The 16,600-nt window shown below is 47.7% G+C and overlaps 1 protein-coding gene and 1 long non-coding RNA gene across 7 annotated transcripts in view; both read right to left on the bottom strand.

The window, feature by feature from the left end:
- The window catches only part of ZDHHC3 (zinc finger DHHC-type palmitoyltransferase 3), a 34,180-nt gene extending 21,253 nt beyond the window's left edge, over positions 1–12,927 (bottom strand). For 3 of the 6 annotated variants that reach the window (XM_051610634.1, XM_051610639.1, XM_051610640.1), the window contains exons 1-2: positions 12,606–12,750; positions 1,052–1,381 (exon numbers count right to left, since the gene is read on the bottom strand). In XM_051610634.1, the coding sequence (XP_051466594.1) occupies positions 1,052–1,357 (306 nt within the window). In that variant the 5' untranslated portion in view covers positions 1,358–1,381; positions 12,606–12,750. Of the gene's footprint in view, positions 1–1,051; positions 1,382–7,064; positions 7,228–12,133; positions 12,277–12,605; positions 12,751–12,825 lie in introns of those variants that run through there. The other 3 variants (XM_051610637.1, XM_051610635.1, XM_051610638.1) reach the window with 3 other exon arrangements.
- Positions 12,928–14,901: 1,974 nt separating this feature from the next.
- Positions 14,902–16,162, bottom strand: LOC127381093 (uncharacterized). The gene is made up of 2 exons (XR_007888651.1): positions 16,068–16,162; positions 14,902–15,807 (listed from the first exon to the last, which is right to left on the bottom strand). It is a non-coding gene; the product is annotated as an uncharacterized LOC127381093 (long non-coding RNA).
- Positions 16,163–16,600: the final 438 nt, after the last annotated feature.

Below are 16,600 nucleotides of genomic sequence, written 5' to 3'. Positions count from 1 at the left end.
AAAGCCACACAACACACAATAATTAACAACAAGAAGAATCCCCAGGATATAAACTATACAACAAATTGCTGTAATCCTCTATTCCTTAGTCCAACAACCAGAAGTTCCAGAGCCTCAACTACTGCTTACAGTTCTGCCCAGCAGCAGTACCTGTGGCTTCTGGGAGAGACTGAACTAAGAAACAAAGATTACACTGAAGTGTAATCTAACCATCTAACAAGGTTTCAAGTAGGGTCTGACATTTGAAAAGAATAATTACAGTATCAGAGGCACACTGCCATTCCAAACAGCAACAAGAACACTCAGGAGGAAAGGGCCAAGACAAGTCTAAGCTTGTTTTTCCTTCCACTGACTAGTGGAGATGGAGTTTTGAACAGACTATAAGGTCCAGAGGTTAATAAGCAAAATTAACCGTCACAGGTCACTCAGAATAAGCACCACGGTAGTAAAATGCATCTTCTCACTAGCTGAAAGACAAGAAAGCAGCAGACCAGATGTCTCATAAAGCAATGACTTACAGAGACATGCAAGGGGTATCTTAGAACTCTGACACCTTCTACCTGCCTAAGAATTGTCAGCCCTTAGCATGCTCACATAGTATTTATTTCAGCATGGTTCAATAAACTCAACTAAAGCACTAGTTTGAGAGATGGTGGCTTTTCGAAACAACACACATTTTGCTGAAGCAATTACTTGCCAAGGCACACAACCAAAACCAGCTTTTCCAGCTTTCCTGTTGTCAAGACACAACAAGCCACAAACATGAGATCTGCTACCAGGGAGAAAACAGTCAGAGAGAAACACTCTCCTACCCAGAACAAAAAGAGGAACTGCTCACACAATGGGAATCTAAAGCTGGGTACTTGACTTTACATCTGACTTGAGTGGGATGAGAAATTAGCATATCACATCAGCAGCCTCACTCAGCAGGCTGACACACAAAAGTTATTTAAATCTGCCACTCACTCCGCAACTGAGTTACCCAACATCTAGCAGACAAGAAAAACACTGCCTGCTTCTTTCCGAGCCATACAGAGAGAGATATACTTACTGGATCTGTCAGCATAGCACGAAAATGTGAAGCCAAAGCCAGGAAAGCCAAGGTGTTGAACAGTGTGCCGTTGATGACACTATAAACATAATCTCTCGATGGAACTAGCATGACAAGAAGGACTACAAAGTCAGCATAGAACACCAGCATCCAGGTGACGACAGCACATGCAATACCACAGCCATCTCGAATAAACCACATTGTTCCCAGGGAAGCGCGGCTAGGAGGTGGAACACACTTTTCTGGCTGGAGGTATTCAGGTTTCCTTTCAATATCTCTGAAGCGGTAGACTGGAGTAATCATCATAGGCTATTATGTCCATACTTGCATCTGAAAGAGAGTCAGAAACAGGGTTCACTGCTTTGCAAGACATGTAGAGGTCCCTTCGCTTAATGGCACGGGAACAATCACGTGGGAAGTTCCAAATTGCAGAAAGTGAGTTGAAAAAGCAAGAAAGATAAAGAAATCAAACACAAAATAATGGATTTGGAAACCAAACTCATGCACTTATCAGAACACTTCTTATTCAGAAGACTCTCTAAGTGCTTTTAAAGCTTGCTTAATTACACATTAAATCCACTGGTGTGCCACCTCCACCCTTCCAGATGAAAGACAGCAAATATTTTAATGAAGAGAACAGTGATAAGGTAGGTGCCAAAAGGAGTAGCCACAGCACAGACTGAAGCAAGAACTGGACTATGTCATGTGGGAAAAAAGACCTGACACAGCTGGCAGGATCCCTTATTGCTGTATCAGACCTGGGGAAGGGTCTCTCCTACAGATACTGGGAAGCTTAGAAAGTGAAAGGTTTCCTTTCTTCTTATCCATAAACTTACATTTTGGGGATAAAACTTCAAAAACACATTGCTGGGAAGTTACAGTGGCAGGAACTGCTGAAGCAGCAGGCAAAGGTTGTTACAGGAATTTCTAGTCTTCTGTGGAGGATGCTCTTCCTGAACAACAGCTGCCTCCCGCTCTTAGCTCCTCTTTTGGTTTTACATCCCTCTCTCAAGCCTTCTGCTTTGCCATCCTTCTCCCACCACCTTTCCTCCATCCCTTGATGGCATTTGTTTTACTTCCCCTTTAGCATTCCCAGCTAAGACCACTCCATTGCAGTAAGGGGACTACCATGACATTTTCTGCCACTGCCCTGTTCTCTCCACTTCTGCAGGCATCTTGTCTATTCAGAGATTAAGGTCCATTCTGGAGCCAGAAACTGCACTACTCCAGGAATGCAGAGCACGTACTGTAGTTTCAATGCAAATCCCACCAAATGTAGGCACTTGAGAAAACCAAAAGGTGCTCCTTTGGCAGGGTATCAATCAATCCACACTGTGAACACCTCTCCAGTGTTAGAGCACACCTAAAACCCTACACTTTGAAAGCTGCTCTTTATACCTCCAGCAACTCTTCTGAAGACGCTTCTTAAAGTATTTGCACAATACTCTAAATGCTCAAAACCACTACAATCTATACCTCATGACCCACCTTCTACAAAAATGGATACAGTGATTTTGAACCAAATACAGTGAATCACATATACCTAAGCAGAACGGTTCAGCCTCCTCCTATTTCAACATATAAGGATTACTCTCATTTCTTTGCCAAAAAGAGAGCACATTTTTCCATTTTAATTCAGAGAATGTTAACCATTAATTGTCTTCTGCCACAAAGGTTCATACTGAAGCTATTGGTTTTGTGTTTCACTGTTGAAAAAGCGATACTGTCACGTGGATACATGTCACAGAAAACATAATGAAAGATCACAAAAGTATCTAGGGCCTTAAACTTCTCTCATAGATTTTATGGCTAAGTTCTGCCAAGTACAAGAGGAAAGCTCTATTTTGCATAATACTAATCTAAATGGAGACACTAATGCCCCTACCTAGACAGGAAAGGAGATGGCAGCTTGCTTTCTAGTTGTTTTTTTCAAGATGACCGAATTGTAAGAGGACAATTAGCCTTTCAGAGCCAAAGGTTAAGGTTATTAATGAGCAGGATGATTAATTAAATACAAGCACAGAGGTGATGAGCTTGTGCATGTCAGTGCGAGTGACATGAAAGAGAGGTGACAGGAGCTGCTAATGCCACAGAGACAGGCACAGGTCAGGAGAGCAAAGGAGTGCACAGAAGTGGATAAACCATTCACAATTTTCGTAGTCTAACATAACTGATATAAATAAACTAGGTTGTATTTCTGCTTTTAGTATTTAATATGCTGCCAAGTGAGACACTTTAAAACATTCTTTGAATCCGAAGAAAGTCGCGTGAATTAATGTTAAAGCCCATCAGTCTTAATTATATATACATCACCCAGAACAGAAAAATCAAAATTAAAACACGCATGTGGAGATCTCTTCTACTTTGGTGAGAAAAAAACCAAACAAACACAAAACAAAACCCACTTCTTTCCCTCATTCACAAAACTCACATTACCACACTGCAATAATTACTTTGTATTTTAACCACAGCTATAATTTAGCCACATGACTCCTGATACTTAGGCATACAAGCTCTATAATTCTCAGAAACAGTGATTACCCAAACAATCTGTTGCTCTAAGTTCAGATAAATCTATACCTACCAGTAAATCCACACTTTTTCCCCAGTTCTTCACAATTTCTGTAAGGACGCTTATATACTCATAAATTCACAAAGACTTAACAAGTATTTTAAAGACACAAACCCTCCCCCAAGGAAACAGGTTAACTTTCATTGCATTATTTAATAATCTTATTTAAATTGCTATGCTGGTTTGCCAGCTCAAAATAAAGCTGACATAAAGATCCATGCCTGACACCAGTGTTCAGATGACAGTAACATATCATACCACACTAAAAAATAGGAAAGAAAACAGGAATTTAGGTGTTTTATTTTCAACCACAGTTTCAGACTTTACACATCAAGGGTATTAAACCAACTGAGGTATTCATGAACACACTTTCAGGATGTTTTGCCTAGACTCTGATCCCTTTTTCTTTTTTCACCCTGAAATTTTGTTTCTCAAAGCAGAGGAATGAAACGGTCACAGGAAAAGCAAACTAGTCTATTGAACAGCTGAATTAGTTTGACAAGTCATGTTCAGGTCAGTATTAGCAGAGACTGACTGAAAGCTGGACAAATACATAGTGATTATAAAACTGTGGGTTTAGTCCTGAACAGCACATTTCAGCAGTCAAATAAAAAGTCATGTCTATTGCAAATGGAGGAAGTGGTTTCACTCCAGTGAGAGTTCTACAGCTCCTTCTGAGACACATTACTGAACTAAATGGGGAAAGGAAAAGAATAAAAAAACAAAAGGGCAATTGGAGTGGAGCTGCCTAAAGAGAAACTGAAAGGAGCCTTGAGACACCTCGCTCTGAAAGTCTGGGGCCTCATCCCTGCAATGCCATAAGGAAGCAGTTAAGAGCACACAGCTCAGGCCTCCAATTCTGACTTCTGGCTGGAGTACAAGTTTGTTACTTAATGCACTTTGTTATTTAATGCTTGCTTTAGAGGCATCATCAGGCAACAACATTAAAAAGCAGTACATAAACACCATTCATTATTTCAGAAATACATTTGTAGTTTAATGTACACTATCCTAAGAGTCAAGCTTTAGGAGCTTAGTTAAGAGAGACAGCTTCTCTTCTACATGACCTGGTCTGTTGGTTTTTTTAATTCCTTGTTCTTACGTACATAAACATCCGTTTTGGTTTGTATTGTCCAATCTAGGGTTTTCATATAAACACTATCCAAAAAAAACAACATACAAACTGGAGAGGGAAGAAGCAGTAACTTGCCCTAACTAGTCTGCCCTTGAATCATACTGCATATGAACTTAATTTGTAACGCTCAGATGGAGTATGTCAGTCCCTCCTGCTCTGGAGCAAACAATATGTAAACAATGAAGGCAAAGGGCTGAAGGACTTAATCATGGTGTCAGGCTACAAGAGAGGCCACTAGGTAAGTGTTAGACACAATGACTACACACACATCAATCTAGCTTAAAAACATGTCAGAGCAAAGACCTTTTCTTCTTTTTTATCTGGAAGGCATTTGGCATTACAGGAACAATAAAATAAAAAAACACATGTAATATACACATTAGAAGTGTAAATAAAACAAAGTAAAATCCACTTCCTGCTACAATGAATACATAAAATATGGTATTGCACTCTGTATGAATGAAGTAACTGTCTTCTGACCTGCCATCAGCCATGTTAAAAATTTATTTTTTTAATGGCCTGTGATGGCCAAAGAATGCATTAAAAATGAACTAACGAATGATGTGGGCCTTCACCCAAGGTGAACCTGAAAGCTACCTGAGGTCTTGAGGTTATAAAACTTAGACCACGCTCAATGCCATCATCATCACCATCACCCGGCTGATTTTTATGTTATTACTCATGCTAGTGAGGTCAGGCACATGGGTACAACTTGCAAAAGTACAGTATTGCTATGTACACTGCAACTATTTTCTCTATCCTCTGTCCATTGACATTAAACGGGTCACACTTTACATTATGAACCAGGTGAATTTCAAGTTACAACACTCAAGTTAGTGTTTTGTAGCCATCAAAAGGAAGCAAACGTCCATTACCATTCATGTTATATTCATGGCAGCTAAACTAGGTGATCTAGACTCACAGGACAGGATGCCCCTTTAAAGAAAACCAACAAACTCCAGATAGCTTGTTTTCTAACTAACAGGGTATTTACCTGTGTTTCTCCTGCTATGCTTTCATACAGTCCAAATCTAACAACAAGCCTATCAAAACTTCTCAAAGCAAGTGGAATAAGTAAGTATCGGTATTCATGTATTTTTCCCTAATGGCTTCTGCAAGGCCTAAAAAGCTTTATCTGATCAGGAGGAGTGGAACCAAACAGCCAAGCTATGCTGAGAATTTTTGGCAGCCTCCTGCAGATTCATCCAGATATCCATCAGCATGGCAGTTTCCAAACTCTGGTTTACAAAACCCTGAAGGGTCAAGGGGACACTAACAGGTCTGTGACAGGCAGCTAAAAAAAGCAAGTCTATTATTAGTAGGCTTAAATTTGCTACAGAGAGCTGCACTTCCACTGGAGTATTTTTGGGACTCCACATACGGTTAAAAAAACACAAACAAAAACAAAGCACAAAAACCCAAACAAAACAAAACAAACCTTAATCCAAAAGCCCCAACAGGTCAAAAACTACTTCTTCTTGGGTTAAAATTGCAAAAGCAATAGGAAGGATCAGACACAGGGCTTAACACTGCACTGATGGGACACTCGATGACTCAGATCAAAATGTCACAGGGCAAAGTCAGTCCTGCTAGACCTACTTCAGCCACCTCAGGAGCAGGCTAACAGGATTATGCCGAGTGCAGATAATTTTTCTTTTTTCTTCTGGAAATTCCAGCCATATTAAGCAGTACAGTTTCAGCCTAAGTGCTACGTTACCAGCTATGCTTCGCTTCTAACAAGAGGCTCGCAAACATCTCAGATTTCCCCAAACCCTTTGGCTACTGAAGTCAAGACATTTCAACAGTTTCAGTTCCCATACTGAAGAAAATGGCCTAAAGAAATTAGGATGCAAATTATATTATATTCATTAAAAATTACAAAGCTTAAACCACACTTGTGTTTCCTGGGGATGAACGCATAGGCTTGTATTACCCACCTTGGAAAGGGGGAAAGACAGCACGCAAAACCAGACGGCAACCCAGTTATAAAACTTTTCTATACATCAAGGTAGTAAGTGGCTATGTTGCAACATTGCTTTATAGCCACAGTTTAGAAAGCTGTTTACATCATTAACTATTTTGATGAATCATAATTTATTACTTTTAAATTTATTGTTTTGAAGAGACCACAAACAAGACCTTATAAAAAATGGATCGCACTAACTTTTGTTAATTTTACTAGAAGCATTTTATTAGAGGGGAAGATTTAATCAAAGTTGTGCTTTTCTGAATAATACATTTGAATGGGAGTATGAATACATAGAGGGAACTTCTCCCTTAGGAGAGCAAGAGGAGGTGGAAATTACCTCAGTGACATCTTGCTAGATCTCCATCCTGAGGACTGGGATGGGGCTGAGATGGGGCTGAGATTGCCTGGCTCAAAAGAGATGTAGCCACACAAGGAACAAACCCCTCAGTTCTCCTCATTTACATCAGTGCAAACAAGTAGCGACTCAACACTGCCAGAAGAATTCCAGTAGTAGAACTGTAAGGAAAATAAAGGTCACAATTTCTCCATTAAAAACATGGTCTTCTCCTATGCTAACGTTCATGGCACACAATCACTCAGGACAGATGGTAACAGCTTCCTGGTGATGTCTATATAACTTCCATTTAATTAACGGATATGTTTGTACACATAAATCATAATGCAATAAAGACTGACCTAGAGTCTCAGTTCTCTGGTAAGTGATTGCACTCCCACCTGCAAGGCCTGTCAGCTGCTAGCCTGAGCAAAGGAGAGAAGACAAAGACACCATCCCAGCTACAGTGACACTGAACCACTACAGATAAGTAATAAAACTGGGGCAAGGTCTAGGTTCAGAACACAAGTCACAAGGGCAACAGAGATTAAGGTCAGGCTTGGATATGACTTCAGTTGATCACAACGTTAGTGACTGCAATAAGGTGTTGACCAAAAAGCTTCAAAGATGGAAGGTGTCCCATAAAACTGTCATTAAGTACAAACCATTACAAAATAACTTACAGTTATCAGAGCTGCAAGGGCAACAGAGACATTCTGTCACTTCAGCCTTACAGTCCTGATAGTCTAAATACACACAAACTACTTATGTAAAAAGAGGAATATGAATCCTGAACATTTAAATACAAACCAGCTTTGTGGCTTTGCCACTATCTGGAGTAAGTATCAGAAGGAATGAGCAATCTTGCAGAAAGGACTGTACTGAGAAACAAAACAACAACTGGGGGTGTCATGCTTTCCCACAGCGTTGCAGTTACCCTGAATAGACAGCCTTATGAGAGACAAAACAGAAGAGGCTGTCCTGATCTTCTAGACAGCTTTGCAATTTTGATGCTGACTCAGGACTTAAAACTAGCAAACCACTGGATTAAGGGAAATTAAATTCTTAATTTGCCCTATGTCAATTTTTTTTTTAAAAAAAAAAAGACAAAAATGAAGGAGAAAGGTTTGTCCAGATGACTAGTATTGTTCTTAGCATCTATTTTAAAACTACGCTGCTTTCATGGCTTAAGGAACATATTTTCCAGAGAAGCAAAAAAGAGTTGCAGCTTTAATGTTTTAAGCATAGTAAGAAGCTGGCAGAACCATCCTAGTCTAAAAAAAAAAAATACACTGAATATTATCTTTCAAGACAGAAAGAGCACCTTAACAATGAGACATACCTATCACTCAGGTGGTACAATCCAGGATTTGGCTTCTACTACAGCCCTCCCTTCATATGCATGAACAAGTCACTGAGTCTCTCTGCATTTTATCCCCCCACTTCTAGTCTACACTTCTTCCCTACCATATAGGTGCAGGGAAGACACCGGTATGAAGGCTACAAGGCATTTAGATTTTAAATCCAAAATCACTACACCTAAGCAGGCATCTAAACCAAATACAGAAAGACACTAGGCATAAATAAAAATAGTGCATTAATAAAACAAGAACAAAAAAATTTCACCTCTACCCTGAAAAGGCCTGAAGTGAAAATGATGATTGTCAAGATCTACTTCTGTGATGTTAAGAGGTAGTCTAGAAGAAAACTATGCTGTTACTTCAGAGAACTGGAAAAACCCCCAGGTTCAAAGTTGCTGTATGTTAAAGCTTTTGAAATGTAGCAAGACCTTCTGAGCTGGCAAACTAAGCATTTCTTGTTTTGCTCACTGTTGCATTAGTAAGCCAAATTGATCCCTATCTCCATAAAATATACCATTTCTGTGCACAAACATTAAAAATTCTTCAAAAATACTTCAAAATACCAGAGGAGACCAGACTAACTGCAATACACAGTATATTGCTTATGGACTCTATGATGTATTGGACATCAGTGATTCAAATAGTCATTGCAAAGAACAAAGATGTGTATTACATTACTATCCCTTCACTGCCTGCTGTAGCTCTCTGATCTCTCTATCTATGTCATGGTACTACTGCATTCCCACCCAGCAGCAGTAAACACTTCATTGTCTTCTTTTTTTAACAGCACCATACTGCACACTACCTCTATTCACTATTACTGTTTCCACATGAGCCCATTTATTTTAATTTCTGTATGCTGTACCATGTTTAAGATTGGTCACCCCTGTCAGTTCTGCATTATTGCAAAACTCACAGCAGAACTTCACAAACATTCCATCCACCACCGGGCTTAGAAGGAAAACCATCAACAAGAGCCTTGCGTTTCCTCCCATTCAACATTCCTGTCTTGTCCAAGGGTATTAACACTGAGTTTTCTGTGTCCATGTTTTACTTGCTATTAAAGTTCCTCATTCAGCAATTCCCAACATTTTCCAGGTGAACTCTGCCGCTGTAGCCTTCCTTCTCATTTCCTTTCTTTCCCTCCCCTATCCTCTGCCTTTCTCTCCGTCCCACCCCTTATTCCTTGTACTCCTTCTCCTGTAGCAGCACCAGTTCCGTACAGTCACCTTGTATCCTGGTGAAGAAAAATAAGGCTGTAAACCTAGATAAATCTCTCTGCAGTCTCCAGAAGCACACCCAAACACACCCATCCTGGGTGCACAGCCAGAAGCAGGAGACAGGAGTTAACCCACCAGTTCTCCTGCAGAGTAACAGCCAGTACCAAGCTGCACCTTGCACCTCACTAGCTGGGAACTACAGCTGTTTCAGGAGGCCTTAGGCACCCACCACAGGCAGAGGCAAGCTGGCTCACTCTTTTGTACTCCCTCTCAGAAGGACAACATGCAAAGTGTTACTGGCAGAGTTGCTGCACTGCAGTCTCAGTCAAGTTGCAGGCTATCTTTTTTTTCCTTATTGTCTGCACAACCCAGGAAATATGCAGCTCTAATTAGGAAAGGTTTGACTTATAATTTTCTCTAACACAACCTTATGTTTCAGATTAGTCACACACAGAAGTCAAACACAATGTTCCAGGTACCACCGTTCACATCTCGTTTGCTTCAACCAGCTACGCACAGGACAGGGAACACAGAGCTAACAACAAGCTTTTCTGTCTTGTCATATTTTACATTACCTGCTGTCTTCTCTCAGGAAGGCAGAAAAGCCAGAACACTGCCCTAAGAAAAAGGTGATGTCTACACTGCAGAGGGACAAGAAAACCATAAGCTCAGTCAATTAACATTGGCAGAGACCGGGTGAGCTACAGCCAAGCCATTTTCAGACTGACACCAGTATGGGTGCCCCTCACCTACCCTGTAGTCTCCTCTACGGGAGAGGAATCCCATTACAGACATATGGGAAACACCTGCATGAGCAAGCTTCATGGCTGCATGAGCATGTTTCCCTGAAATAATGCTTCACATGGGTTTAAACTGCATTGGCTATGCAACACTGCTAGCTCCTATTCTGTTTGAGATGCACAGCAACCCACCCATCAAGAAAAGCAAATTTGTATTAGATAAGAGATTCACCAAAGCTGAGTTAACATTGCCCAGGCTACACACACATTGCCAGTTGTTCTCCTCTGCTCACCCAAACTGCCCTGAAGACACATAACTGCTTGGGCACAGCAAACCAGCAACTGCTGAGGAATTAAGCATTCATCTTCCTGCCACCTGCTCCCAAATAGTTGCATTAAATTACACTTCAATATTTTTGTCAACTACCAAACAAGTAATTTAAAATAGAAACACACACCTTGTCTGCAGGTAGAATACTTAAAATAAAAACTAAAAAGGAAGCAGAAGCACGTGCAAAGATACCCAGGAGTGTTAAGTGTTGCAAAAAAACATTTTAGCTTTTAGGCAGGCTTTACATTTGTCCTTTTATTAACCTATAACCGCACAGGGCTTCTGGTCACACCTTCTAAAACTCAATGAGCATTCAGTCAAGACACAACTTACTACCACAAGCAGCTCCTACTGGTACGACAAATACCATTGCCCCAGTGAGAGAGCACTGAAGAGCCACACTGACAGAGTCAGTCTTGGAAGGACCGGATCCTCATTGCACACGGGGCTGCATTTTTAAAGACATATGAATTAATGATGTGGCTTCCCTTATAATGACTCTTATCACTGAAACGCCTAAAACACAATGCAAAAGACTTGCTTTTGCTACGCAAAGGAAAACATGGTACTCACTAAAGCCTTGCTATCTGCACCATCCAGCACTGGAGGCAGTCACTCCCTGCACCCTGCCAACCCCTTCGCTGTCATTCCACTGTATCAGAACCACCACCCCAGTCTGGGCTCCCTTCCTGCAGATCTGACATTGCACACCTTTGCTGCGCCAGGAGCCTGGCACACTGTCTCTCTCACAAGATAAAAATTATATTTTATCTTTTCTGACTCAGGATCAAAGGAAAAAAACTTTAGACGAGCCCTGGTGTCCACCCAGCATCCCTCACTGGCAGGCAGGCAGGCAGCAAGAGAGCGCACCAGGGACCAGACCGCTGCCTCCTCCCCTGTGCCTGTGTCTTCTTGAAGATGGTGTTCTCACAGGCCCCTGCTCACTTCTTCCTAGAGAAACCACTGTGCAGAAGCACGCCAGCCCCACTCACGAGCTGCTGTTGAGAAAGAGTCCGGATGACTTCCTAGCAGCATGTAACTCACCGTCCGTTCCAACCACACCCGGCCCAGCACAGCGCCATGGTTCCCACCCATGGTTCCCGGCGCTCCAGCCGCAGCTGCCGTGCGGTCCCCACGGGACGGCCGCAGGGACACGCCGGGTGAGCCCCGCCACCCCTGAAGCTCGGAGAGGGGCCCGCTCCGCTGTCCAGCTGCTGGCCGACGGGCGCGCTTCAACTCCGCAACGCGTTAAGGGGTCACAGGACCCCGTCTCAGCGCTGCAGCTCAGGAACAGACCGCAGGACCCCGACGAAACTGCTGAAGGCTCCGAGTTCCCATGTCCCGCCGCGGGGACGTTCCGCTGCTCCGAGCGGCCCCCGGAGCGGACCTAAATCACGCACCCCAGCCCACTGTTATTTACCATCTTTAGCCTCGCAGGATTTAAAGCCCAGCGCTGGAAGCCGGGGAACCAGAAGCCGGCGAGGGGCGAGCAGGAGCCCACCATCCCGTTTTCCGACCGATGCCGACGGCTCCAAGAAGCCGCCGCTGCGGGACGCGACCCTCCGCCCCGCAAACCCAGCCCTTGCCCGCGGCCCCGACGGAGGGGAGCGGGGCACCGAGCGGCCCTTGGCCGGCCGTGCCGCCCCGCACGCCGCAGGGAGGGGGCTGCGCGGCGAGCGGGCACCGGTGGCACGGAGAGGGCCCGGGGAGCGGCCGGTGAGGTAGGCAGGTGGGTCGGCCGGTCGGTTGCAGGGCGCAGGCGGCGGCCGCGGCCCCCGCCCCAGCCCGAGCGGCGGGATGGCCGCCCCGCACCGCACCGCCCCGCGCCGCTCCCCTCCGGCGGGCGCCGAGCGCCGTGCTCCCGCCCTCCCCCTCCCCCCCGCACCACCTACCCGCACAAGCCGCCGCAGGTCCGGCGCGCGCCCCGCCGCCCCCACGCCGCGCGCGCACGCCGCCACGCAGGGCCGCGCGCCGCCGCGCCCCATCCGCCCCGCCGCACCGGGGAGCCCGCGCGCGAGGAAGCGGCGGCGGCGGCTGCTCGGCCCGGCCCGGCCCGGCCCCCCCCGCCCCTTCCTGCCTCCCTCCCTCCCTCCCTCTCCCGCCGCCCCTTACGCTGGCTCGGCGCGGAGGTGGGGCGGCCGCCGGGAGGAACCAGGAAGTGAGCGGCGGCGGGAGGCAGCCCGCACAGCCCCCGGCCCTTCCCCGCGCCGCCGGCGGGCGCGGCGCTCGGGGGATCCCTGGCAGACGGGCGGGCGGGGAACGGCCCCGCCGGCGGAGCGCTGCAGGGCCCCGCGTGTGGCCGAGGCGGGCCGGTGCCTGGTGCGCATTGACGTCTCGGGCGTGCGAGGGGGCGGGAAGCGCAGGTTTGGCGAGGGAAGAATAACCCTTGAGTTCGTGTTTCGCCTTTATGGGGGGCACGCATGGGCTCCACCGCGCCCCGCCGAGCGGCAGACGAGTTGGGGAGGTGGTTCGGTTCGCAGGTATCCCAAATCCAGCGGCACCGGGACGGAGCCTGTGGCTGCAGGTGCCGTCACGTCCAGGCACCTGCTCGCGAGTGGGCAGAGCCCTGGGGAGGTGGGATGGATGTTCGCCCTTTCAAGCCACAGCTTCCAGCATTCCCAGCCTGGCCAGGCAAATCCTCACATTCCGGGTGGTTCCCTCAGGCTGGCTGTATTTCAGCCAACGCATCTCGCCCGCTTAGCAGAATGAGGGGAGAGGAGAAGACGTGGTTTTGCCCCTGTTAAAAAACATCCTTTGTGGCAGACAACCTTCACAGAACCATAGAATGGTCAAGAGTTGGATGGAACCCTAAAGATCATCGAGTTCCAACCCCCCTGCATGGGCAGGGACACCTCCCACCAGACCAGGTTGCTCAGAGCCCCATCCAGCCTGCCCTTGAGCGCTTCCAGGGATGGAGCTTCCACAACTGTCCTGGGCAGCCTTTTCCGGTGTTCATGTTGCCTTGTCTTGGAGATGGGAATTTGAAAGCACTTGGAAGTGCTCTTAGAGTGAGGGGATGCCTTCTGCCATCCCTAAGGAAAAGCAAGCCAGACCTGGTCTTGTTCAGTCTTTGGGAAGCTGCTGTGGGCACATCCATGGAATCATAGAATCACAGAATCATAGAATGGTTAAGGTTGGAAGGAAACTTAAAGATGATCAGATTCCACCCCCCCTGCCATGAGCAGGGATACCTCACACTACACCAGGCCTTTAACATCTCCAGGGAAGGAGCTTCCACAACTTCCCTGGGCAACCTATTCCAGTGCCTTACTACCCTCATGGTGAAGAATTTCTTCCTGATGTCTAACATAAATCTACCCTCTTTCAGTTTAAAACCATTACCCCTTGTCCTATCACTGCCCTCTCTGATGGAAAGCCCCTGCCCAGCTTTCCTGTATCCCCTTTCAAGTACTGGAAGATGCTATAAGGTCTCTTCAGAGCCTTCTCTAGGCTGAACAGCCCCAACTCTCTCAACCTGTCTTCACAGCAGAGGTGCTCCAGCCCTTTGATCATCTTGGTGGCCCTTCTCTGGACCCTCTCCAACAGCTCCATGTCTTTCCTGTGCTGAGGACCCCAGAACTGGACACAGCACTCCAGGTGGGACATCACCAGAGCAGAGGGGCAGAATCACCTCCCTGGCCTTGCTGGCCACACTTCTTTTGATGCAGCCCAGGATGTGTTTGGCTCTCTGGGCTCCAGCACACACTGGCAGCTCATGTTGAGCTTCTCATCTACTACCACCCCCAAGTCCTCCTCAGGACTGCTCTCCAGCCATTCTTCCCCCAGCCTGTATTTGTGCCTGGGGTTGTGCCGACCCAGGTGCAGGACCTTGCACTTGGCCTTGTTGAACTTCACGAGGTTGGCACTGGCCCACCTCTCCAGTCTGCCAAGGTCCCTCTGGATGGCATCCCTTCCCTCTAGGGGGTGTCAACCCCACCACACAGCTTGGTATCACCAGCAAACTTGCTGAGGATACACTCAGTCCCACTCTCCATGTCTCCAACAAAGATGTTAAACAGCACTGATCCCATTACTGACCCCTGAGAGACACCACTCATCACCTGCCTCCACTTGGACACTGAACCACTGACCACAAGGTTTGCTAGCTAAGCCTCTGAACTATGCAAGAATGTGACACACACGAGGTAGACTCCATGCTGGAATGGCAGAAGGAGATTTAACAAAGGAAAAAAAGCAAATTATTTTATTGCAATTTGAAGTGTTGGCTGTGGTGGGCTAAGCTGTAAGACAGGCAGGGCTGGGAGCTGGAGCATCACCTCCCTGTTCTCTCGGTGGGAATCATAGGGTGCACCTGCATTAACTTACTTTTGCAAGAGAGTTTCTAATTTATTCAGTTTGTCTCACACTGTGGAACACAAGGACACAGGAATCACATTCTGGGCCAGATGAAGAGTCCATCTGCACTCGACAGCAGCACCAGCAGCTGCTATTTAGGGACAACACACCATCCAGGCCCCTCTCCTGCACAGGCGCTGCCTTTGCCTGGCACTGCTGGCCCAGGAAGGAGGCCTGTCCCTGCTCACCCCCTCAAAGTCAGCAGGAGGGGCGAGCTACCCCAGCTCAGCTCCCAGCTCAGTCTGGCTCCACCGCTGGCTCTTCCTGTTAAGAAGCAGTAAGGAATTCCCACAGAACAATCCTGGCATGCAAAAACATGGCTCCTTCTGGATGCAGGTAACCCAGGTGATGCACCCCAGGAATGCATCCACTCTGTTCCAACTGCTAATGGATGTGCAGCCCACTAGTGGGACCAGACCAGCTCTGGCTCAAAGTAAAGCCTCCAAAGAGCCTCTCACTCTCCGGGTTTGCTCTCCCTGCCTCGCACTGATTCCTGAGGGAAGTGCCGCCGGTACGCGTGATTGATTGGGCAAGGAGCCTCGGAGAGGAGAGCGAGAAACGCCGGGATAAACTGCAGCAGTGAGATCCTTGTAAACCCTGGGACATTCTCACCCGAGCAGGCAGCGGCGTGAAGTCAAGACAGCAACTTCCCGGCATCGTTTGGAAACTGCACAGAAGCGCGATGCCAGGGAAGCGTGAAACCCGCAACATTGACCCACCGCTCTCACGGAATGAAGGCTGTCAAAAAGCAAACAAACAACAAAACAACACAAACAAAACAAAACAAACAACACCCAAACAATCCAGCCACCCTTTAGTTATTGTTTTAGGATACAGTGTGAGTTTTTAATGAAGCTTCCCATGCAGCTCTCCCAGGGACGCCTGGCACGGGACCCGCAGCCCTCCCCTCCCCGGAGCGCGTGACTTCCTCCCAGCTTCCGCACCACACCGCCCCGCGGCCCCGCACCCCCCTCGACCCTCCCCCTGGGGTTAAAAACCTCGGCGCTTCCCCATGCCTCCTCCTGAGGGGTTGGGTCTGTCACCAGGCGCGGGGTTCCCGAGCCCGGGGACGCCTGCACAGCCTCCCGCAGGGGCTCTGAGCCCCGCAGCAGGCGGGCAGGGGGGGGGGCAGGGAGCGGGGACCCCCGCAGCAGGCGGGCAGGGGGCGGGCAGGGAGCGGGGACCCCCGCAGCAGGCGGGCAGGGGGCGGGCAGGGAGCGGGGACCCCCGCAGCAGGCGGGCAGGGGGGGGGCAGGGAGCGGGGACCCCCGCAGCAGGCGGGCAGGGGGGGGGCAGGGAGCGGGGACCCCCGCAGCAGGCGGGCAGGGGGCGGGCACCGCCGCCCCGGCTGCCCACCGGGGGAACGTTCCCCGGGAGCTTAAAGGCTGCGCGGCCCCCGTTCCTTGCAAGAAGGGGGAGACCCCCGACCTGACCCCCCCCGGGCGCTTTTCCCGCCGCGGGCGCGGGGCGGGGCGGGGCAGGGCGCGTGCGCGGGAAGTGCCCGCGCGCCTCCCGCGCTCCCTCCCGCCCC

The sequence above is a fragment of the Apus apus genome, chromosome 2, assembly GCF_020740795.1.
Source record: "Apus apus isolate bApuApu2 chromosome 2, bApuApu2.pri.cur, whole genome shotgun sequence".
Classification (NCBI taxonomy): domain Eukaryota; kingdom Metazoa; phylum Chordata; class Aves; order Apodiformes; family Apodidae; genus Apus; species Apus apus.
Note: the sequence above shows the minus strand (reverse complement) of the source record. Positions and strands in the feature narration are given on the sequence as shown.